At 39.5% G+C, this 26,248-nt stretch overlaps 1 protein-coding gene across 1 annotated transcript in view; it reads right to left on the bottom strand.

Annotated features, from left to right (window-relative positions):
- Positions 1-1,138: 1,138 nt before the first annotated feature.
- CLUL1 (clusterin like 1) overlaps positions 1,139-26,248 on the bottom strand; it is a 31,541-nt gene continuing 6,431 nt past the window's right edge. Inside the window, exons 4-8 of the mRNA XM_033435379.2 lie at positions 25,399-25,566; positions 23,057-23,489; positions 14,636-14,773; positions 5,998-6,212; positions 1,139-1,876 (exon numbers count right to left, since the gene is read on the bottom strand). Of these exons, the coding sequence (XP_033291270.1) occupies positions 1,688-1,876; positions 5,998-6,212; positions 14,636-14,773; positions 23,057-23,489; positions 25,399-25,566 (1,143 nt within the window). The 3' untranslated portion in view covers positions 1,139-1,687. The remainder of the gene's footprint in view (positions 1,877-5,997; positions 6,213-14,635; positions 14,774-23,056; positions 23,490-25,398; positions 25,567-26,248) is intronic.

Here is a 26,248-nt window from a genome sequence, read left to right as displayed (position 1 = left end):
ATATATATATGATCAAACATATATATGATATATATCATATATATTTTGGTGGGGGATGAAGGGAGAAGAGGGGGGGAGGGAGGGAAGGAGGGAGGGAAAGAGAAAAGAAGAGGAAAATATGAGGGGGATAGAAGACCGATGGAAAACGAAGAGGAAAAAAATGGAAATGTACCACACTGAGAAGTTTCTCCTCCATGGTAAAGTAAAGACACTCCCCTCAACTCCTAGAGGGCCCCCTTGGGCACTCACTAAATGCTGCCTCCTATTACTCTTCTGTGTGTCTTGTATCTCTCAAATTCATCATTTTCTCCTCCACCGTACCTGGGTCTTGTGCCTTCACTTAGTAGATGCTAAAAAGATATTGGTTGATTGATGTAACTTGAAAAGAAACTTCTCCAAAATTCAGAGGTAAAGGGAGAGGCAGCAAATCCAGTAATATCCAGCTTAATTATACACTGATGGTGACCTACTAACAAGATCCCTTATGAATAATAACTTAGAATTAAAAATTATTCTTTTAAGATTGATCATGCTACCAAAGGAGACTATTATGTACAGTTTTAATTGTGCCACTAATTTAGATCATCCTAAGTTTAACAGAGATGGTGACTAATGTATGCCTGAAATGTCATTCATTTATTTTCTCTGCAGACTTAATAGATTTACATTTTATCTCAGTGTAGGATTATCATGGAATGGAAGTACTTATACTAAGGTTTAGAGATGCGGAACACATTGATACGGTTCGATCTACATTTACCTAGCTATTTTAGCAAAATAACATCTTCTAATTTGAAATCTTAAAATTATTCACTACAGAAAATTGTAAAAATATCAGAAAATGGAAAGTTTTTAAAAGAAATCATCCATTTCCCATTGTAATTCCTGACAATCCTTTTTATTTTTAATGCAGATTTTAGATTTTTTTGATCATTACATTTATAGAGTTTTGTACGTTTTTTTTTTTTTTTGACCAAATGTCCTAACAGGAACCAGTATAATGTGGCAATTTTGAGTCAGAGGGAACTGAGTTAAAATTTGGCTCTACCACCTGCTGACTTGAATAATTCATTTAACCTTGGATCCTGAGTCTCAATTTCCCTTTCTGGAAAATGGTAATAATAATATCTACCTCACAGATAGGCTTAGAATAAACCCTTGTTCCAGTAGTTGTCATGTTATGATTTAAATTTTATAAATATCTTTAATGGTTTCATAAGACTTACTGAGCATATTTAGCCATAATCTTTTAACCATTTTCTTATTTTTAGATGTTCAGATTGTTTTTAACATTTTAAATAATTTTGCAAATATAGATCTTGGGGTAGGAACTTTTATTCAAATTTAGATTTATTCCTTCTGATTGATTCCAGAAGTGGAATTAATGTATCAAAAAGAAATTTTATGACTCTTGATATGTATAATTGAATAGCTTTTCAAAAAGGCAAAAACAGTTTATGTTCCCAGCAATAACATACGGGAATTCTCATTTCATCACATCCTATCAGGGTTTTTTTTAATTTGCAAATTTAATAGGCAAAAATTGCTATCTTGTCTTAGTTTTCATGTCTTTGATTATTAATGAGGTTGAATATATTTTCAAGGTATTTTAAAACTAGTTTTGTCATTTTTCCCTTTTATGAATCATCTATTCCTGTTGACAAGCATTCCTAATCAAGCACTCTGCTTACCAAGATTTAAAATGTTCCTTAAAATGCTGTACAGCTTTGGCCAGCATGTAGCTAATGAAGTTAGAACTCTCAGCACTTTCTTCATGAGGGATGGTGAGTGTGAAATTAGGGGAAGGCAGAATGCTTACCTCTGTCATCGTTTCATCTCGTTTGGAAAAATTTCCTTCATGAACACCTGGAACTACCTAAGAAGAAGGATTATACAACAAAAGATTACTAAATCCCAGCACACATTCAGCATTAATTTAATACCACATTAGTCAGGATAGGCTAAGTTGTGCTGAGGTAACAAATTAGCCCCAGCATTACAGTGGCTTCTTATAATTTATTTTTCACTCATGTTACATGCCCATTACAAGGGCTCTGAACTACCTAGATGCTCAGGACCCTGGCTGAGAAAGGAATATCATCTCACATGTGCTGTAGCACATGTAATAACGCATGGCTTTCTTTACATCCTCATCAGAGAAAGAGAATGGATAATCACACACAGGCTCTTCTCTATCTCAGTCTAGAAATAACTCTTTTCATTTTTGTTCCCATTTCATTGGCCAGAACTTAACACATGGCACCACTAAACTGCAAGAGGAGCAAGAAAGTGTGAGTGAGCGGATGGAATATTTGGTGAGCGCTACTGTCTGTCACAAATGTTAATGTGATGTACCAAGTTTTGTACTGAGTTTCCACAGGAAATTTACAATTTATGGTTGTATGTGTGATTTTTGTAAGAACCAGTCATCTGAAATGCATGTCGTTTACTTGCTTAATAAGTTCTCAAGGGCATATACTTTGATCTTAATAATTTAAACGAAACTGTAATGACATGCAACTTGATGTAACCTTAAGAGAACTATTTTGGGGCTTCCCTAGTGGCACAGTGGTTAAGAATCTGCCTGCCAGAGAGACTTCCCTGGCGGTCCAGTGGTTAAGACTCTGCACTTCCACTGCAGGAGGCGCAGGTTCAATCCCTGGTTGGGGAACTAAGATCCTGCATGCCCCACGGTGTGGCCAAAACATTAATAAAATAAAATAAAAATAGGAGAAGAATCTGCCTGCCAACGCAGGGGACATGGGTTTGAGCCCTAGTCCGGGAAGATCCCACATGCCGCGGAGCAACTAAGCCCGTGCGCCACAACTACTGAGCCTGTGGTCTGGAGCCTGTGAGCCACAACTACTGAGCCCATGTGCCACAACTACTGAAGCCCGTGTGCCTAGAGCCTGTGCTCCACAAGAGAAGCCACTGCAATGAGAAGCCCGCGCACCGTAAAAAAGAGCAGTCCCTGCTCGCCGCAACTAGAGAAAGCCTGCGCACAGCAACAAAGACCCAACGCAGCCAAAAATAAAATAAATAAATTTATATAAAAAAAGAACTATTTTGAAAATGTGTTCAAATAAATTTCCCTATCAAAAAAACTAAAGCAGAATATTAAGAAGCCAAATCAACACTGGTGATTTCTTAATTCTAGTTTATAAAGCTAACATAACTTTCCCCCTTTTCCTTTTGATACATGTAACACACATAAAAACTGCGTAAAGCGTTGACGTCTAGTTGAATAAACAATTATAACGCTAACATGTAACTACAACCTAAAAAGCATAACTTTTTTCACCTGCTGGAATTTGTATATTTTTTTTACAAAAGATTCCTCTTCAGTATGTGCTGTTTTACAAATTTGCACTTTCCATTACATGATGAAATAAGAGCCGTTTAAAGAAAAATAAGTTTTACAAGCGGTTCAGCAAAGTGGTTAAGTCCAAGGATTCTGAAGAAAAGCTGTTTGGCCTTGAATCTCAGTTCTACCATTTACTAGCTGTGCGACCTCAGACAAGTTGTTTAACTTCTCTGTACCTCATCTGAAAAATCTGTAAAACAATCATACTCACCTTATAGGAACACAGAGTATTAAATGATCTAATACATGGGAAAAGTTCTTAGAACATTGCCAGACAAATATTGAGTGCTCTTTAGCAGTGATTATTATTAGAAAAATATACCATTGAAAACCATAATTTTATTTTCTATGGAGTTTTTTGTATAGAAGTGTCTTTGTTATCAATATCAAAAATTTTAGTTAAATCAATTAATGTTACTCAGAGCCACTAGAATGGAAGCAAATTGAAGCATAGAATGGAAATCCTGACGACGATAAAAACAGTTAAATATTGGCTCTACTTTTCTAAAGATTGAGAGCATTGCTAAAATTTTTCTTAAAATTTTATTATTTCCCTTATTCCTTACAAGAATTCTTCCTCTTTAAACTAAAAGTCTATATTTGTGAGAATGATCAAATATATCACATTATTTTACTCTCCTAGGGAATGATCTATCTAATGAAGTAATAGAGAGTCAGCAGGAATTGATAGTGGCTTTCAAAACCTTTTGACTATGGTCTACAGTTATAAACACATTTGTCATCATGACTCAAAAACACACATTTCTTAGAAAACAAACTTAGGGTTACCAAAGGGGAAAGGCGGCAGAGGGATAAATTAGGAGTTTGGGATTAACAGATACATACCACTATATATAAAATAGATAAACAACAAGGACCCTGTATAGCACAGGGAACTATATTCAATATCTTGTAATAACTTATAATGGCAAAGAATCTGAAAAAGAATGTATATATAAAAGAATATATTGACGGGCTTCCCTGGTGGCGCAGTGGTTGGGACTCCGCCTGCCGATGCAGGGGACGCGGGTTCGTGCCCCGATCGGGGAGGATCCCACGTGCCGTGGAGCGGCTGGGCCCGTGAGCCATGGCCGCTGGGCCTGCGCGTCCGGAGCCTGTGCTCCGCGACGGGAGAGGCCGCAGCGGTGGGAGGCCTGAGTACCGCAGAAAAAAAAAAAAAAAAGAATATATTGACATATATATAACTGAATAACTTTGTTGTACACCTGAAACTAATGCAACATTGTAAATCGACTATACTCAAATAGAAAAAGAAAATAAACCACATCTTACATATAAGTTATACACATATATAAACACACATCATGGAAATGAAAGTTCCATGACATATGCATCTGACTTATTAAATGCAATGCACTCCAATATTTTTTCTTCTGGTGTGTTCTATTCTGCTTTTGTTTGTTTGTTTGTTTAATGTGCTGGTTGTGACTCTCTAAACTTATTTCTCAAACCACAACCTTGTACCTTGAAAGAGAGTGAATCACTAGGATACAGAATGTCTTAGGTCAGACTGCCTAGAAGCAGAGCCTGAGATTCTGACACAGTTATTTATTAAGGGCGCTTTCAGTAAAACTTTTAGGGGGATGAGGCGAGCAAGATAGAGAAGAGGGAGATGCTAATCTGGGAGGTGGCCTTCAGGTGACCTCCAGCCTCAGCCTGATCCTGCAGGGAGCTCTGGAGCATAAGTGGCCCCAAGGACAACCCTTTGGAGAAGATTTCAGGGGTGAGCAGTTAGCAGCAGCACCAGCTGGAGTTAGTAAAGGGATCCCGGGGGATTGTTAACATTACATGTTACACAAAATATTGTACCTTCAATTGCTCTGCCGGTGATTTTTGTATCTGGGTCTTTTTAGGAGCCCACCAATACCAACCTCATCAGAAATCACTTGCCTGGTGCATCGTATATTAATGTAATATGGTGTGTGAAGGGGGTGCATCAGGGAAGAAATTCAATCACTATTTTATGTTATGCAACAGGAGTTATTGATTGCAAGTGGGAGACATGGTATAAGTGCAACTTAAGATAGCAATGTTTATATGTGAATATTAATATATAACTGTGTTTAATTTTCAAGGTAAGTCAGTAGCTTGTGTCAAAAGCTAATGAGAGCTATAATTTACAGAGCTCTTGTTTTGGATAAGGAACTTATACTCATTGTTTTACAGACATTAATTTTAAGGTAGCTATTATTATTCCCATTTTCCAGATGGAAAAACTGAGGCCTAGAAGGATTCTGGAACTTTCCCAAACTTATTCAGCTGGTAAGTTTCAGAGTCAGCCTTTGATCTCAAGTTGCTTTACCTGAAAGTCTTCTCCCTTAAAAACAACATTGGCCAGGTTTCTTCATGGTTACTTGTATCAGCACTATAGCTCTAAGCAGAATTAGCCATCTCTGGATTAGAAAGTATTTTGTGTTTTAAACTGGTTTTCTTTATAGAGTTTCTTGTTTTCTAAAGACCATGCACAAGTCAGCCTGAGTACAATCACAATGGAAGTAGAATATCCTTCTAGAGCCTGTTTTCAAATTCAGACGTAATTAATAAGTAAATTAACAGAAAAATCAATGTGTGCACACTTAGTCTCCATAATTGCTCTTGAGTCTCTCCATTACCTTTATGAAATTGAAGATGTTCTTGGTTCCTAGGGTCTGGTTTGCCAGTTCTGTCACCCAGCCAAACTGCTCTCTCATCTTCTCCATCAGGTATGTAGTGTCCTCCAAGTGATGCTGGGTCATCTGGAGAACCTGGGCATACTGCTGATTGGATATGTTGACCAACTCAAGGGCCTCATCTACTTTTGTGTATAGTTTAGGAACATCAGGACAGTCTAGCAAAGAAGAAAGTAACATGGTAAAGAAAAAGGTATGTGGGACTTGGAGTTGGGTGTTGTGGATTTAAGTCCCAGCCCTTAAGCTTTCTACTTCCAGCCTTTTGACCTTGAGTGAGTTTTCAGCCAGGTACAATCGTCATGAATGAAATAACACTGCAGAATGCCTGCTCACAGAGCCAGCACACACTGAAGATTTAAAATGTTCCTTTTTCTTGTCTTCCTTTCCATAGTGTCTCTGAAGGTCATTAGGGCTGCTCACTTATACTCTGATCAGGACACATGGGAGATTGCACTTTTCTGCCACCTGGAAGTTGAGCATGGCCATATTCAAAGTGATGTGTCTTACTGCTGGAGGAATCCTTTAAGAATGGTTTAGGATTTATCACCCTCCCTCCCCTGACAGTGGAACTAGTTTTGCTCCATATGGTGGAGGCTCCATCATCCTGAGTGAGGAGATGTGCAGCAGAGCTCCCATGCAAGCTGTAACTGACAAGACAGAGAGAGAGAAAGAAACCTTTGTGTTCACAAGTCACTAAGATTCTGCAGCTCTGTGTTATTATTGCACAACAGTCCTTCTGAACTGAAACAGGGTTAAAGGAATTTATAAAAAGCTGCGTTGATGAGCATCTTGATACTGTGTAAAGATTATTTATCTGCAAACTACAGAAGTGTCTATGTGTTAGGGCATCTGGGATCATAAAAGATTGTTATTGTAGAAAAAGATCACAGGCTCTTTCGACTATGTCTTCTGCTGTTTACTAAGAAACCATGCCTTCAGGAAGATAGGGGTGGGGGAGAATCCACCAACCAGAAGCTAGGTGACTACCTCATCTCAAGTCTTAAAAATCAGTTATTGTTTCTTTTTGATATGTAGATATAATGCAAGATCCTCCAGCCTTCACACTTTTCCAAAATTTGTGTTGGGATCTTCAGGAAAGGGAGACCTTTGTACTTGCAGGTAAAAAAATTTGCAATAGTGTACATTTGAAAAGTAATTCAAGAAAATATTTTGAAAACAAAGAGAGTCACAGTTAACAAGATACATTATACATTTGAAAGGAGATCCAGATATTCTTTTAAAATGTCTTCATTTGCAAGTTTAGAGTTGTTAACTTTTAGAATAGTGGTGTAGTTTTTTTTTTTTTTAATTATGGAGGAAGAAGGTGGTGAGTTACCTCATGATCTTAGGCAAGGAGAATTCTACAAGGGACACTCATTTACTCTTTTAGAGAGTGGAAAAAGATTTCCCTAAAATAAAGGTGAAACTTTGTGCAAAACACAATTGCATGAGAAAGGAAAAAGTAAAACTCTCTCTATTCATAGACGACATAGTCTTGTATACAAAAAATCCTAAGGAATACATACACACACACACACAAAAAAAAAACTATTAAAGGTAATAAGTCAGGGCTTCCCTGGTGGTGCAGTGGTTAAGAATCTGCCTGCCAGTGCAGGAGACATGAGTTCGAGTCCTGGTCCGGGAAGATCCAACATGCCATGGAGCAACTAAGTCTGTGTGCCACAACTACTGATGCCCATGTGCCCTAAAGCCTGTGCTCTGCAACAAGAGAAGCCACCAGAATGAGAAGCCTGCGCACCTCAATGAAGAGTAGCCCCACTCACCGCAACTAGAGAAAGCCCGCCTGCAGCAACGGAGACCCAATGCAGCCAAAAATAAATAAATAAATAAATTTTGTTTTTAAAAAAGTAATAAGTCAGCAAGGTTGCAGAACACAAGATCAATATACACATATCAGTTGTATTTCTATACACTAACAATGAACAAACCAAAAATGAAATTAAGAAAATTCCACTCACAATAGCATAAAAAGAACCATATGCTTATGAACAAATGTTTTAAACAAACTGTAAGACTTGTATTGAAAACTAAAACACGCTGTGAGAAAAATTAAAGATGACTTAAATAAATGGAAAAACATCTATTTTCATGAATGGGAAGACTTAATATTGTCAAGAAGGCCATACTCCACAAATTGACCTATAGATTTAATGCAATCCCTATCAAAATCTTAACTGCCCTTTTTGTAGAAACTGACAATCTGATCCCAAAATTGACATGGAAATGCAAAGGATCCATAAGAGCCAAAACAATCTTGAAAACAAAGAACAACATCGGAGCATTCACACTTCCCAATTTCAAAACTTACTACAAAGTACAATAATCAAGACAGTATGGAATTGGCATAGGATAGATATATGGACAAATGGAAGAGAATTGGGAGTCCAGAAATAAGCCCTTACTTTTGCTGTCCATGGATTTTCAACAAGAGTGCCAAGACAATTCTACACAGGAAAGAATAGAGTTTTTTAACAAGTGAAACTGAGACAACGGGATATCCAATTGCAAAAGAAAGAAGCTGGATCCTTACCTCATACCATATACAAAAATTAACTCAAAATGCATCACAGACTTAAATGCAAGAACTAAATATATAAAACTCTTAGAAGAAAGCATAAGCATAAACCTGTGTGACCTTGGATTGGGCAATGGTTTCTTAGATATGACAGCAAAATAAAAAAAGAAAAGAAGAAATGAAGTAGACTTCATCAAAATAAAAAACTTCCATGCTTCAAAGGACACCATCAAGAAAGTGAAAAGACAGCACATAGAATGGGAGAAAATATTTTCAAATAATATATCTGATGAGCATTTGGTATCTAGAATATGTAAAAAAAAAAAAAAACTCTTACAACTCAACAATAAAAAGACAAATAACAAAATTAAAATATGGACAAAGAATTTGAATAGACATTTCTCCAAAGAAGACATGCAAATGGCCAATAAAAACATGAAAAGATGCTTGATATTATTAGTGATTAGAGAAATACAAGACAAAATCACAATGAGATACCACTTCACATCCACTCGGTTGGCTAAGATAAAAACGATGGGCAATAACAAGTGTTGACAAGGATGTGGAGAAATTAGAACCCTCATACATTTCTGTGAGAATGCAAATGGTACATCCACTTTGGAAGAGAGTTTAGTAGTTCCTCAAAATGTTAAACATAGAGTTACCGTATGACCCATATATATTTCATGGTATATACCCAAGAAAATTGAAAACATATGTCCAAACAAAAACTTGTACACAAATGTTCATAGCAACATTACTCACAATAGCCAAAAAGTAGAAACAAACCAAATATCCATCAGCTAACGAACGAATAAACAGAATGTGGTATATCCATACAATGGAATATTAAGCAGCCATAAAAAGGAATGAAGTTCTGAGAGATGCTACAGTATGGATAAACCTTGAAAAAATTATGCCAAGTTAAAGAAGTCAGTCACAAAAGACCACAAATTGTATGATTTCATTTATATGACATACCCCGAATAGGCAAAATCAGAGACAGAAAGCAGATTATTGGTTGCCAGGGGCTGGGTAGGGGAAAGGGGTGGGGAATGGGAAATGACAGCCAATGAGTATGGAGTTGCAGCCAATGAGTTGACAGCCAATGTTGACAGCCAATGACAGCCAATGAGCCAGTTGACAGCCAATGAGTATGAGTATGGGGTGAAAATGTTCTGGAATTAGATAGTGCTGATGGTTATACAACTTTGTGAGTATACTAAAAAACACTGAATTGTATACTTTATGGTATATGAACTGTATCTTAATGCTGTTACTTAAAAAAATACACTCACATGATCAGTACCTTAAGGCATTTTTTTAGTCACCGTATAGACATGAGAATGAGTGTTTCAAGAAAAGGAAGAAAGAAAACCCACATTTAGCAGGTGTCTCTTATGAAATGTGACAATATGCATCCATTAGCTTTTGTTGCACAACAAACAAATATTTATTATTTCTCATGTTTTTGTGGGTTGGTTGGACTATTCTTATGTCTGAGCTAGCTCAGCTGGGGCTGGATGGTCTAGACCCTCACATTTTGAGGGTCTCAGCTGGCATGGCTGGGACCTCTCATCTTCCAGAAGGCTAGCCTGGGCATGATCACGCAGTGGTGGATAGGCTTCCAGTAGCAAGAGAGGACAACTTTAATTCACAAGCACATTTCAAGCCACTCACATTTGCCAATATCTTGTTGCTTAAGGACAGACCCATGGCCGAGCCCAGATTCTCAGGTTGAAAAAAACAGACTCCAGCTTTTGATGGGAGGAGCTGCAAAATATTGTGGCTGTTTTGTCTTTAATCTAGTGTGCATGTATCACCTTCTGCCTGTGAGAGTTTCCAGTTTATACCTGTGGTTGTCAAGCAATTATTAATATTGCCTACATCACTTTCAAAAGAGATTCAGTTTAATTGATAATTATATGGTCTCATGTAACAAAAACTGGGCTGGAGACAGACATTCCTTGGTATAAATTCCATGTGCCTACCTCCTATATTAAGAAACAAAATATAACCCAAACAGACGAACCCCCCCCACTGTGACCATTCCACGTCAAACTCCTTTATCTTGAAACTACTATTTTGAATTTAGGTGTATACATCTAGTACCAGTAACTGGTATGGGAAAAGAGCCACTTACAGTGAGTCCATTTAAAATTGGACCAAAAATGTATGGTAAATAATGAAAAAAAATAATTTATACTGTTTTGGAACATATTTCATTTATCTTATATTTTTCAAATATAAGATTATAATTACAGCTGTATGCTTAGTCTTAGAACAAAGAATGAGTTAAATGTTGATAAAAGAGGCAAAATCATTGTTTGACAAAACATACAAGAGTTGTTTGTAAAATACTGGAAGCAACTTAAATGTGCTTCAGCAGGAGAATGGATAAATAAATTGTAATATGCTTACACAGACTAACATACAACAATGAATTCGTGAAATTAGAAACACACGCATTCACATGACTAAATCTCCCAAACTGTACTGAGTGAAACACCAAGGTGCAAAAGAATACATAAGCGACAACATTTATACTATTAAGAAATATTATCCAAAACTTGGAAACAATGCAGAAGAATGGCTGTGTGTCCTTTCAATGTCACATAAAGTATTGTCTAAGAGGTCCACCCAAAGATTACTTAATTCTCTAGGAAATGATCCTTTGTTGGATTTACTGGTCACTGTTGATTTGGGCCAGACTCCACGAAATTAGATGTAAATTACAGATTGAAAACTTGCAGATAATTTTTGTCCAGTAGAGACATAAATTATTTTGGTCTGATAGAAATCATAACTGCAAAAGTTACAGTTTTATTACCCTTCGGTACATCAGCTAGTTTTATATCTAACTTTGCAATCTTACTTCAACATTCTGTCCTTGACTGTAAATACTTCAGTCTCTCCTGTACTCATTTAAACCAGCTTAATCATTCTGCTCGTTCCCTTATTAATGGAATCAATCTTTTGAATTTTTTTTTTTTTTTTTTTTTTTTTTTTTTTGCGGTACACGGGCCTCTCACTGCTGTGGCCTCTCCCGTTGCGGAGCACAGGCTCCAGACGTGCAGGCTCAGCGGCCATGGCTCACGGGTCTAGCCGCTCCGCGGCATGTAGGATCTTCCCGGACCGGGGCACGAACCCGCGTCCCCTGCATCGGCAGGCGGACTCTCAACCACTGCGCCACCAGGGAAGCCCTAAATCAATCTTAACATGCTCATTTTGTACTTGTATGAGTCATATTTTTAAGCTTAAAAGTTATACTTTGACAATATAAAAACTAAAAACATGTAAAACATTGCTATGGATGGTATATGTGTGTATGTGTGCTATATATAAACACATGATAAAAGTATAAAGAAACACAAGGAAAACAACAAGGTCCTACTGTATAGCACAGGGAATTATATTCAACATCCTGTGATAAACTATAATGGAAGAGAATATGAAAAAATAATTTATATATGTATAACTGAATCACTTTGCTGTACAGTAGAAATTAACACATTGTAAATCAACTATATTTCAATAAAATAAATTTTTTAAAAAGAAATACAAGGAAATAATAAGCACCAAATTCAAAACAGAAGTTTCCTACAGTGTGGGGAATATAGTCAGTGACGGTGACAAAGGTGGTTAAAAGTTAAAAACTTCAAGTTATAAGATGTTAGTACTAGGGATGTAATATACAACATGATTAATATAATTAACACTGGTGTATGTTATATATGAAAATTGTTAAGAGAGTAAATCCTAAGAGTTCTCATCACAAGGAAAAAATGTTTTTCTCTTTTAAAAATTTTTTTACATGAGATGATGAATGTTTACTAAACTTACTGTGTTAATCATTTCACGATGTCAAATCATTAAATTTATAAGTGCTGTATGTCAATTATATCTCAATAAAACTGGAAGGAAAAAAAAAACCCAAAACGATTTCCTTATAAGGGGATAAAGAGGATGTGATGTGGAAGGGGCACCAGCGGGGGCTTCATCTATTTTGGTAATGTTTTATTTCTTCATCTAGTATTAGGCACATGTGTTTCTATTATTTTATTCTATATACATTTATCATAAAATATAAAAGTTTAAATTGTATGGGAGGGCTTTCCTGGTGGCACAGTGGTTAAGAATCCGCCTGCCAATGCAGGGCACACGGGTTCGAGCCCTGGGCCGGGAAGATCCCACATGCCACAGAGCAACTAAGCACGTGCGCCATAACTACTGAGCCTGTGCTCTAGAGCCCGCGAGCCACAACTATTGAAGTCCATGTGCCTAGAGCCTGTGCTCCGCAACAAGAGAAGCCACCGCAATGAGAAGCCCACGCACCGCAACAAAGAGTAGTCCCTGCTCACCGCAACTAGAGAAAGCCCGCGCGCAGCAATGAAGACCCAAAGCAGCCAAAAAAAAAAAAAATTGGGAGCACATTAGGACAGCCTTTCCTCTGTGTTTTACCTTTGCAGCAATCAATTTATACTGCATGTATACTGTGTGACTTGATGTATACTGATTATTTGATGTGTTTATATTGTATTATCTGATTTCTTATATATTGTCTTTCTTTTTCCAGTTTTGTTGAGAAATAATTGACATACATCACTGTATAAGTTTTAGGTAAACAACATGATGGTTTGGCTTACATATTCACAATATATTCTGAATTGATTACTGTTGTGGGTTTAGTTAACATCCATCATCTCATACAGATACAATAAAAAGAAAAATAAATTCTCCTTGTGATGAGAACCCTTAGGATCTACTCTCTTAACAACGTTCCTATATATCACACAGCAGCTTTAGCTATGGTCATCATTTGTACCTTACAGCCCTAGTACTTATTTATTTTGTAACTGAAATTTGTACCTTTCAATCACCTTCTTCCAATCACTTCCCACACACACACCCCCCATCTTCTCTATTATCTTAGGACAGTCAGGGAGAGATTATTCTTCAAAGCTTTTAACTGGAAGTTAAAGGAAGTTAATGATACATAGGTGGCATGTTTGAGTGGGACTATTTTTGTAAGAGGTCAGTATATTAGTGTATATTTTTCTCTTGTAAAAACTTCTGTTGTCTGTATGCAACCTTGTAACTGTGACTTGAAAAACAAACACTTGAATAATGAGAATCATGAGTACTTCAGACATTTTATTTAATCCTCAAAACACCTGTGTGAAGTAGCTATATTAATTTCATTTTCCAAATGATGAAACAGAGCTGCAGAAAGTCACCCAGGGAGCAATTCTGAAGAAATAAGACCCTCATCTGCTCTAATAAAAAGGTCCAGTGTATGTTCAATCTCTTGCTTCAAATCTTAGCCACATTTTTTAGAATTTCCTTCCCTTAGGGCTTTGGCAAGGTAAAAAGCAGAAGCACAGGAATCAAAAGCTCTTCTTGGATTTTGCAAGAAAATTTGCGTTCAGACCCTAGCGGTTGGGAAGTGACTTCAGCTGGGGAGGAGAAGGGACATGAGGGTCGGAGGAAAGGGGGAAGGGCCGGTGGAGAGAATTTTTCACCTGGGGAAGGAATGAAAGCTGCTCTTGGTCAGATCTGGGAGGAGGCGAAACGCGCTGCTCAGGGCTTGGGAGGAGAAGCTACTATCTGTATTTAAATACTAATTAGTAATTAACCCACCATCTGGAAAGAGTTAATGCCATTTGAAAAAAAACTTATTTGGCAAAAAATTTGCTTACACATTTTGAAGATTTCTTCATTGGTGGTTTTCTTTCTGTGCAGTAAGAAGAAAGAAGTTACCCTAATTTGCTGAGTTCTCTTTTGCACACAAGAGTGTTCGCTTGGTCTTTAACCATAAAAATTTTTCACGGGAATAATGAGGGAATTTTTAAAAGGGGAAAAGTAAGTTGACCTACTTTTGAATAATAAACGTTTATAAACCTGCCCTGAGCACCCCCAGACGGCAATGAGCACGCCAAAAAGAGCTTGAAGGGAAGCAAATGAATCCACGATGCCTGTAAAAGCGAGATTTGTGACCTCTGACCAGAATACAATCGAAACCCTGAGAACATAATAATCATTTACCTTCCCGTAGGTAATCCTGACATTTTTGGCATCTTGCGTGAAATTGGAAACATTCCGACGAGTTCTGGCGAAGCTCTCCGCACAGCCCTCGGCCCCGCACAGGCAATGCCGTCCTACTCAGGCCGCCGTGGGCGGAGTCTACAAGCAACAGCATTTTCACATCAGTGTCGTTAGAGAGTTTGAACTTTAAAGGCATGGATAGAATATCATTTCTCTTTCTAACCAGCACTTGCAAAATCTTTGTTCTGTATTCAATCGTAGGAGTGCATACTGGTGCAACCAGTTACTAGGACAATTTGGCATCTATTAAAAAGTGCATGTATCGGGCTTCCCTGGTGGCGCAGTGGTTGAGAGTCCGCCTGCGGAGGCAGGAGACACAGGTGCGTGCCCCGGTCCGGGAGAATCCCACATACCGCGGAGCGGCTGGGCCCGTGAGCCATGGCCGTTGAGCCTGCGCGTCCGGAGCCTGTGCTCCTCAGCGGGAGAGGCCACAACAGTGAGAGGCCCGCGTACCGCAAAAAAAAAAAAAGTGCATGTATCCTTTAATCCAGCAGTCTCATTACTGTCATTATTACTCATCATTACTATTATTACTACTTGCTTCCCCCAAACCCCACTCCCCACACAGAGGTTAATGCATATAATTTTATTTTCAGGAAGGAATCATGAGGAATTATTCATAGTAACTCTATTGGAAGAGAGACTTGATGGGGTGGGAGAAGGCAGCTTTCATTTCTTTTGTTCCTTTGTATATTTAAATTATTTTAAATTTAGTGTGTCTTATTTTTATCATTATTATTTCTGATATCATTGGGGTTAACTAGATAGGGAATTGTAAGCCACTTTTCTCTTTGGGCTTCTATTAAAATTTTTTCTAGTAATTATTTTAATTTTTTCAAGCTGTAATTCGAATGTGTATTGGAGTTCCAAAGATATTGGAAATGTCTGTTTTTTAAACTGGGTGGTAGGTATTTATTACTATTCTTTTTTGCATTTCACATATATAATGTTATAAACAGTACGTCAAAGATTTAGGAAAGGAGACTTCCGGGAAGATGGCGGAAGAGTAAGACGCGGAGATCACCTTCCTCCCCACAGATACACCAGAAATACATCTACGCGTGGAACAACTCCTACAGAGCACCTACTGAACGCTGGCAGAAGACCTCAGACCTCCCAAAAGGCAAGGAACCCCCCACGTACCTGGTTAGGGCAAAAGAAAAAACTAAACAGAGACAAAAGGATAGGGACGGGTCCTGCACCAGCGGGAGAGAGCTGTGAAGGAGGAAAACTGTCCACACACTAGGAGCCCCTTCGTGGGTGGAGACTTCGGGAGGCGGAGTGGGGGAGCTTGGGATCCGCGGAAGAGAGCACAGCAACAGGGGTGCGGAGGGCAAAGCGGAGAGATTCCAGCGCAGAGGATCGGGCCGACCGGCACTCACCAGCCGAGAGGCTTGTCTGCTCGCCCGCCGGGGCGGGCGGGACTGGGAGCTGAGGCTCCGGCTTTTGTCGGAGCGCCGGGAGAGGACTGAGGTTGGCGGCGTGAACACAGCCTGCAGGGCGTTAGTGCACCGCGGCTAGCCGGGAGAGAGTCCGGGAAAAGTCTGGACCTGCCGAAGAGGCAAGAGACTTTTGCGTCCCTCTTTGTTTCCTGGTGCACGAGGAGAGGGGATTAAGAACGCTGCTTGAGAGAGCTCCAGGGACGGGCGCGAGCCGTGGCTAAAAGTGCGGAGCCCAGAGACAGACATGAGACGCTAAGGCCGCTGCTGCCGCCACCAGGAGGCCTGTGTGCGAACACAGGTCACTAGCCACACGCCCTTCCGGGGAGCCTGTGCAGCCCGCCACTGCCAGGGTCCCGGGATCCAGGGACAACTCCCCCGGGAGAACGCACGGCGCGCCTCAGGCTGCAACGTCACGCCGGCCTCTGCCGCTGCAGGCCCGCCCCACACTCCGTGACCCTCCCTACCCCGCGGCCTGAGTGAGCCAGAGCCTCCGAATCAGCGGCTCCTGTAACCCCGTCCTGTCTGAGCAAAGAACAGACGCCCTCCGGCGACCTACATGCACAGGCGGGGCCAAATCCAAAGCTGAGCCCCTGGGAACTGTGAGAACAAAGAAGAGAAAGGGAAATCTCTCCCAGCAGCCTCAGAAGCAGCGGATTAAAGCTCCACAATCAATTTGATATACCCTGCATCTGTGGAATACCTGAATAGACAACGAATCATCCCAAATTAAGGAGCCCTGTGGATGAAAGGCTCTTGGTGCTGCAGCCAGGAGTCAGTGCTGTGCCTCTGAGGTGGGAGAGCCAACTTCAGGACACTGGTCCACAAGAGGCCTCCCAGCTGCACATAATATCAAACAGCAAAAATCTCCGAGAGATCTCCATCTCAACGCCAGCACCCAGCTTCACTCAACGACCAGCAAGCTACAGTGCTGGACATCCTATGCCAAACAACTAGCAAGACAGGAACACAACCCCACCCATTAGCAGAGAGGCTGCCCCAAATCATAATAAGTCTACAGACACCCCAAAACACACAACCAGACGTGGACCTGCCCACCAGAAAGACAAGATCCAGCCTCATCCACCAGAACACAGGCACTAGTACCCTCCACCAGGAAGCCTACACAACCCACTGAACCAACCTTAGCCACTGGGGACAGACACAAAAAACAACAGGAACTACGAACCTTCAGCCTGCAAAAAAGGAGACCCCAAACACAGTAAGATAAGCAAAATGAAAAGACAGAAAAACACACAGCAGATGAAGGAGCAAGATAAAAACCCACCAGACCTAACAAATGAAGAGGAAATAGGCAGTCTACCTGAGAAAGAATTCAGAATAATGATAGTAAGGTTGATCCAAAATCTTGGAGATAGAATGGACAAAATGCAAGAATCAGTTAACAAGGACCTAGAAGAACTAAAGATGAAACAAACAATGATGAACAACACAATAAATGAAATTAAAAGTACTCTAGATGGGATCAATAGCAGAATAACTGAGGCAGAAGAACGGATAAGTGACCTGGAAGATAAAATAGTGGAAATAACTACTGCAGAGCAAAATAAAGAAAAAAGAATGAAAAGAATTGAGGACAGTCTCAGAGACCTCTGGGACAACATTAAATGCACCAACATTCGAATTATAGGGGTTCCAGAAGAAGAAGAGAAAAAGAAAGGGACTGAGAAAATATTTGAAGAGATTATAGTTGAAAACTTCCCTAATATGGGAAAGGAAATAGTTAATCAAGTCCAGGAAGCACAGAGAGTCCCATACAGGATAAATCCAAGGAGAAATACGCCAAGACACATATTAATCAAACTGTCAAAAATTAAATACAAAGAAAACATATTAAAAGCAGCAAGGGAAAAACAACAAATAACACACAAGGGAATCCCCATAAGGTTAACAGCTGATCTTTCAGCAGAAACTCTGCAAGCCAGAAGGGAGTGGCAGGACATATTGAAAGTGTTGAAGGAGAAAAACCTGCAACCAAGATTACTCTACCCAGCAAGGATCTCATTCAGATTTGACGGAGAAATTAAAACCTTTACAGACAAGCAAAAGCTGAGAGAGTTCAGCACCACCAAACCAGCTCTACAACAACTGCTAAAGGAACTTCTCTAGGCAAGAAACACAAAAGAAGGAAAAGACCTACAATAACGAACCCAAAACAATTAAGAAAATGGGAATAGGAACACACATATCGATAATTACCTTAAATGTAAATGGACTAAATGCTCCCACCAAAAGACACAGATTGGCTGAATGGATACAAAAACAAGACCCATATATTCGCTGTCTACAAGAGACCCATTTCAGACCTAGAGACACATACAGACTGAAAGTAAGGGGATGGAAAAAGGTATTTCATGCAAATGGAAACCAAAAGAAAGCTGGAGTAGCAATTCTCATATCAGACAAAATAGACTTTAAAATAAAGACTATTAGAAGAGACAAAGAAGGACACTACATAATGATCAAGGGATCGATCCAAGAGGAAGATATAACAATTGTAAATATTTATGCACCCAACATAGGTGCACCTCAATACATAAGGCAAATACTGACAACCATAAAAGGGGAAATCGACAGTAACACATTCATAGTAGGGGACTTTAACACCCCACTTTCACCAATGGACAGATCATCCAAAATGAAAATAAATAAGGAAACACAAGCTTTAAATGATACATTAAACGAGATGGAGTTAATTGATATTTATAGGACATTCCATCCAAAAACAACAGAATACACATTTTTCTCAAGTGCTCATGGAACATTCTCCAGGATAGATCATATCTTGGGTCACAAATCAAGCCTTGGTAAATTTAAGAAAAATGAAATTGTATCAAGTATCTTTTCCGACCGCAACGCTATGAGACTCGATATCAATTACAGGAGAAGATCTGTAAAAAATACAAACACATGGAGGCTAAACAATACACTACTTAATAACGAAGTGATCACTGAAGAAATCAAAGAGGAAATCAAAAAATACCTAGAAACAAATGACAATGGAGACACGACGACTCAAAATCTATGGGATGCAGCAAAAGCAGTTCTAAGGGGGAAGTTTATAGCAATACAATCTTACCTTAAGAAACAGGAAACATCTCGAATAAACAACCTAACCTTGCACCTAAAGCAATTAGAGAAAGAAGAACAAAAAAACCCCAAAGTTAGCAGGAGGAAAGAAATCATAAAAATCAGATCAGAAATAAATGAAAAAGAAATGAAGGAAACGATAGCAAAGATCAATAAAACTAAAAGCTGGTTCTTTGAAAGGATAAACAAAATTGATAAACCATTAGCCAGACTCATCAAGAAAAAAAGGGAGAAGACTCAAATCAATAGAATTAGAAATGAAAAAGGAGAAGTAACAACTGACACTGCAGAAATACAAAAGATCATGAGAGATTACTACAAGCAACTCTATGCCAATAAAATGGACAACCTGGAAGAAATGGACAAATTCTTAGAAAGGCACAACCTGCCAAGACTGAATCAGGAAGAAATAGAAAATATGAACAGACCAATTACAAGCTGTAACAACCCTCAAGGAAGACTCCACAGCCTGGCTCTGAATTAACAGTTACTCTGGGGGAGGGAGACGCAAGAGGGAGAGGATATATGGGGATGTATGTATACATATAGCTGATTCACTTTGTTATACAGCAGAAACTAACACACCATTGTAAAGCAGTTATACTCCAATAAAGATGTTTAAAAAAAAAAAAAAAAAAAAAAAAAAAAAAAAAAAGATTTAGGAAAACATCTAAAGCAGATCAACTTTTAAGAAACTTTTTTTTTTCCTGGAATAATTAGCCATCCATATAAAAATGATGTAAAAAGAAGTGGTCCAACAGCAAATTGACAATTCCCAATTGAGTGTTTCACATTAGGAAAAATTTGTTATTAATTTTTAACCTGATGATATTCTGTTATATTAAATCCTTGATGTTAAAAAAATGAAACATTTCGAGATAAATTGTGAAGTTTACTGGGACTTCCCTGGCGGTCCAGTGGTTAAGACTCTGTGCTTCTACAGCAGGGGGGCAGGGGTTCAATCCCTGCTCAGGGAACTAGGATCCTGCAGGCCGCGTGGCACAGCCAAAAGCAACAAACAAAAGATGTGAAGTTTATTGTTTAAAAACCTACGAGGCATTTGCTAGATCATCTGGTGGGTAAGGCAGCCATCCCCTTGGTTGAATAGGAGTCATTTTCTCCCATTCCCTATAGATTTAGTGGCATCTCCTCTCACCCCAGAGAACCCCTGTGAGTTCTACTGTAGAGCAATTCTGCATTATGTGCTGTTAATTTTGTCTTCTCTATTAGACTCTGAGTCCTTTGAGAGAGGGGATTTGGTCTTGTCATTTTAATCTTGTCATTCTTCCATAACTTCCTCTGTCATTTCACTTAAGATATGGTAGTGCAGCTGTTCACTGACCTGTTTTTCTTTCTCTGGACTAAACTCCTAAAAGTTAGGGGCTGTGTCATCTCTGTCATAATCATTGCTTATTCACAGCATCTAGCTGAATACTTGGTATATTCAAGGATGGCAAATTGAGGGCTATCTAAACCAATTCCCCATGCTATACTCATGAGAGTAGCCCATCGCCTACCTTCGGCCATGCCAGAACAGAGCCTGAGGGCCCTTCTAGGCAGTTACTTCTAGTAAATCATCTACCCTCCCAACTTGCCTGTTTCCCCCATGGGAAAATTAAGGACAGCAAAATTCTCCAGGGCAGGATTAAAACCCAGAACTCCCAGCTCCCAGCACCCAGCACTGTGTGAAGCTACTACACCACAGTTTTACTGAATGGATCTCATCTATTCTCTCTAGGGATTTGTAAGCCAAGTGAGGACAACTGCAAAAGCTATCTTATTCTGTTTCAACAGATTCAGCAACTGAAGTCTAGAAAGAACAAAGTGGGAAAGAAATTCTTTCATATGGAGACTAAAATGAAACAACACTCAATAAAATTAAAAAATATATTACACAAGATATTTCATATTTTTATCACCTTTTTCCTTTTAACAGTGTTCATTATTCAATTTTAGCTACTTTTCTAATTTTGGCTCTTAGGATGATCATGACAAATAAAGCCTATCTGTGAAGGCTGCCAGATACGTAGTTTACACTCAGAAGATATTAACCACTGTAATTGACAGGAGGCAGCTTTCCTAGTGCTATTGTAACAGATTCCACAGATTTTGTGGTTTGAACAACATAGATTATTTCACAGTGCTATAGGTTAGAAGTCTGAAGTGGGTCTCAGTGGGCTAAATGAAGGTGTTGGCAGGGCTGTTCTTTTCTGGAGGCTCTAGGGCAGAATCCATCTCCATGCCTTTCCAGAGTCTGGAGGCCACCCCCCCCCCTTACCTCCTGTTCCCCTTCCTCTATCTTCTAAGCTGGCAAAGTAGGGACAAGTTCCTCTCGTGAGGCTGTCTCTATTGATTCTTTTCTGCCTCCTTCTACTTTTAGGAGCCCTTGTGATTTCACTGGAGCCACCTGGACAACCCCAAATACTCTCCCTATTTTAAGGTCAGCTGATTAGCAACCTCAATTCCATCTGCAACCTTACTTTCCCCTGCTGTGTAACCCAACATTTCACAGGTTCTGGGGATTAGGATTTGGGTATCTTTGGAAAGCTATTATATTATTCCGCCTACCGCAAGGGGCAAAGGTTTATTCTCATTAGGTGGATTTTCTAGGGGCAATAGGTTTATTCCTCACCTACCACCAGTCCAGAAAAGTGATGGAAACTACACGCAAATACCCCACAGCCCCTGCCTGCCTATTTTTGATAAACTGTCCTCATGTACTCATCTGGGGAGAGAATCTGTTGAACTTTTTGTCTGGTTAGGGTAGGGACACTGGAGAGAGAAGAGTATAAAGGTGTAACAAAGGCTTTTTTTGTTTGCTGTTTTGTTTTTACTTTCTGCACTTGCAGGGGACCCTGGATCTCTAGATTATCACTGAGGTGATGGTGGTGCAAGGAAGGAATTGACTAGTTTAGGTTCCTCATGTAAGTGGGATATAATATTTGTCCTTCTGTGTGGCTTATTTCACATAGCATAATGTCCTCCAGGTTCATCCATGTTGTCACAACTGGCGGGATTTCTAGAAGGAGCCCGTTTCATTTTTTGTTAGAGAAGAGCATCCCTGTCCTTGACTTAATGTTCCATAGAGATATGTCCAAGGAAACACAGATTCTACCTGTGGCCCCCACGGCAACTCTCATTTCTGAGATGCTGCCTCCCAGCTCTCCACAGAAGCCCAAAGAAGTTACCTCCTTCTGCCTTAACAACAGAAAGCAGCATTGCTTTTTCCAATATGGAATATCAGAGGGCATGAGTGGTATTGGTAGAAGGCGATTATTATCATTTACAGAAATTTCTCTATCATGTCTCTGAGTATTTTCTCTGGTTTTGTGCATAAAAGATGTGATCTAAAGGATTACAGTAGCGATGCAGAGGAGGTCCTGGAAGGCACTAAATATGACCTGGTTTTACATGGCACTAAGCTTTCTCCCCAAACTGGAAGTTGAGGAGCCTGGACTGATTTTAAAGAAACCCCATGGTGTTCAAGCAGAATAGAGCCAAGCATCTGCCTGAGTTTTAATAAAGGAGGCAACTGTCTTTTTCAAGTTCTTACCTTACCAGCATTTTCTTTCTCAGCTTTGAAAATTTGCTTTAGAAATAGAGAACAGCCCCACAGAGCTCTCAACAAAGATGGGAGAAGGCTAGTGTTTGGCAGACCTCAAAGCTTTTTCTAAGAGGCTGTGAGACTTTGATCATCCATAAACCATCACTCTCAGAAACATTGTACAATGACTTAGAAATGGCTACCATTTCCAAAGTTAAATAAAACTCAACTTTAGTACAGATATCTAAATAATCTTTTAATACTTGCCTTTGTCTTGTTTTGATAAATCCTCGATTGCCTTCAGCATCTCAGTAACTGTTGCACTGACACTTTGATAAATAGAGAGACTGAAATTACAAAACAGCTGGAAGAAGCTGGGAATGTCCCAGCTTTGCACAGGATGTGCTTTTTTTGCTGGCTCTTTGGAAAAAGCTGGAAAAAAGTAAGGCTCCATGAAGTCTGTATCTGACATGAAATACGATTGAAAAGCCTGGTCAAATTCTTGCTGCATCTGTTTGAAGACGTCAAAACTCCTGTTATAGAGAAATCCCACATCCACAGTCAGTTGGCTGAACATGTTCTCTATCTGGGTCAGTTGTGCATCTTCCTCAATGAACTTCTCACCGATGGGAAGGTCTTTTTCATTATCTTCATGGAAAGGAAACAGAAACTGATATATCTTCCCGAAAAAATGTTCAAGCTGTGGGGTGGGATGGGGGACAGAAATGAAATAAATTGATTTTCTTTTGGACTATTTTTTTATTGTGAATTTTTATGTCAACTTACAAGTAGTCATTCCAAATCAAGAACAGTTCTGGGCAAACTAGGAAAAGGTGATCCACTTTAAGATAATTTATTAACATTCATGTACCTGGCTTTGGCTTTGACCATGGAAATAGGGTCTGAAGTTCCTCCTGGTTTCTGTTTGTCTACCAAGGCCTAAGAAGGCCAAGTTTTCAATATTATTGACAAGCCACAGTCCTGATGTACTGATTGGCATGCATGGTTTTAGACCGTGCAGCCTGAAAACTGTGAAGAAGGCTCTTGTCTTTCACCTCTGCCTTAGTTCTTTTTTTTTTTTTTTTCTTCAGTGGCATGCTATTCATGTCTTTATGCTCTCCTCTCTCTCATCTCATAAATTAGTCCAGGGAAAAGATCAATACATTCACACTGAACTATAGATGCTTAATACAGCTAAATAGGTTACTTCGAGATGTTACATATTACCGGTGATCAAAGCCCTCCTTGGCTGTAGTCAAAGGAATGAAGCTCTAATTATAGAATTTCCCATTCAGGGGGAGATCTTCCAGCAGTCACACCATGTTCTACTTCATCTATGTGACACATAAGTTCGTGCCAGAACACAGTTGCCCTTGTATGATAGTGATATGACCCTGTTGTATGTTTTGGAATGTAGCAACCATCAAACATCACTGTGGGAGCACTCCCCACCCCTGCTCAAGGGCTGTTCAAAGAATTCTCCAGGGATTCTTAGAAGACTCATGCCTTTCTCAAAAAGTAATCCGGGTGGATCATCTGCCTCTCCCTCTGCCAGCTTCTGTTTACCTGAACCCAGCCACAAAAATGAAACTTCAAAGGCCCAAGAAATTGTCATAAGGTCACACAAAAGGTGCAGATAGGAATGGTCTCCAAAGCTCCTGACTTCCAGCCAGTGCTCATTCCAGTATACTCTGGTATGTTAGAGAGTGGCTATAAAAATAGAGCAGATGCAATTAACAGTGGAGGCAAATTAACTTGGCATATGAATTATCCTAGGGGTTGTTCCTTCTGTAATTGGGGAAGGCATTGCCAAGCCAGGCGCAGACTCTGATTACTGCATGCTCTGATATGGAGAGGGGAATTTCTCTGCATTGCCTACTCAGCCCACTTCTTGAAGGGGAAGGGAAATTCAGGCCAAGAGAAGAGGAGCCTTTTATGGGTCAGAGCTCATCCTAATCAGGTCACCACCCTCTGTGATTCCCTCTGCCCAGAAAAGAGCCAAAGAGGACAAAAAAGAAAACATGCCAGTCCTACAGGATGTGCATGGATTGGGGTAAAGGGGACGTGAATGTGGGTACGTGTGTGCACGGGCATGTGTGTGCTGCCACAAGAGGGCAAGCCCGTTGAAGGAGAGACTCAGGAGGCAGAGGACACCTTCAAAGGCTTGGCCTCCAGAGAAAACATTAAAGCAGGTTGAAATCAGAGACTATAATACTATTATTCAGAATGCAATTCAGCAAACATTTATTGAATGCCTACAATGCTTAAATGAAGGCAGATAAGATATGGTTCCTGCCCTCAAAGAGCTTACAATCTAGTGGGAATGTGTTCATAAATAACAAATACAAGGCAGAAAGAGTCAGGGTGTTTCTGAGAGATACACACAGTGTCCTGAAAGGGAGGGCAAGAACTGGATGGCTGTTCTAACTTAAAAATTATATATCCACAAGTGATTCATACATAAGCATGAATGCTAGATTCTAGGTTGCAAAAGGCCAACATCAGATCATCTATATCTATTCTAAATATTAACATAAGTTAATTTTTAAAAGTAAGCTGAAGCACATACCTTAAGAACTTAGAAACCTTGAGCTCTATTTTTCCCTTACCTTGTTTTTCATAGAGGACCAACTGTTTGGGCAGGTTGTATAAAATCTCATGCAGTTACTTTCCAGGCAAGATTTGCATTCATCCCAGGAACCTGTCAAAGACACCTGGCATAGCCTTTCTTCCTCTTCTAGATGTTCTTGAACTTCATTCATAAGTTTCAGAGCCTCCTAATTAAAAAGTAGAAACACACACCCTATTTCCATTTCATGACTCTATGTGTTGTACCTTGGTTGATTTCACTCTTTACAAAATGTGCGTATTCTAAACTAAACCTCTGGGAATTCCCTGGTGGTTCAGTGGTTAGGACTCGGCACTCTCACTGCCAAGGGCCCGGGTTCCACGATCCCTGGCCGGGGAACTAACATCCCACAAACCCTGTGGGACAGCCAAAAATTAAAACAAAAACAAAAAATACTAAACCTCATTCCTTCTTCAAGCCCTTAGCATCTGACAGTTCTACCCTGGAGCTTTCTGTTAACTTAAGAGCACTGCTTGATCTCTATTGAAGACCAGGCAGTTCTTATTCACCTGTTCATTCGTACAGTCAACAGCTATTTATTGAGTGCTTGCTATGGGATGGACATTCACTGCCTGTGGGTGAAGCAACAGTGAAGACACAGCCCCATCTCTGCTGAATGACTGTAACTGATCTGTTTACTTGTCTGTATTCACTTCTAGTCCTTGAAGGATGTGGAAGATGGGTTTTTAAGGCTTACAAAGTTGATACATTTATTTCCTTCATTTATGCTGCTTTTAATTTTTGTATGTTCTTAAACACTGCAAGGAAGCACAATTCTTGTGTATCAAATCAAATCTTGTATATCAAATTCCTGTGTACTGTATATCACA

Source organism: Orcinus orca, chromosome 15, assembly GCF_937001465.1.
Source record: "Orcinus orca chromosome 15, mOrcOrc1.1, whole genome shotgun sequence".
NCBI lineage: Eukaryota > Metazoa > Chordata > Mammalia > Artiodactyla > Delphinidae > Orcinus > Orcinus orca.
The sequence above is the reverse complement of the archived record's forward strand: the minus strand, read 5'-3'. Positions and strand labels throughout refer to the sequence as shown.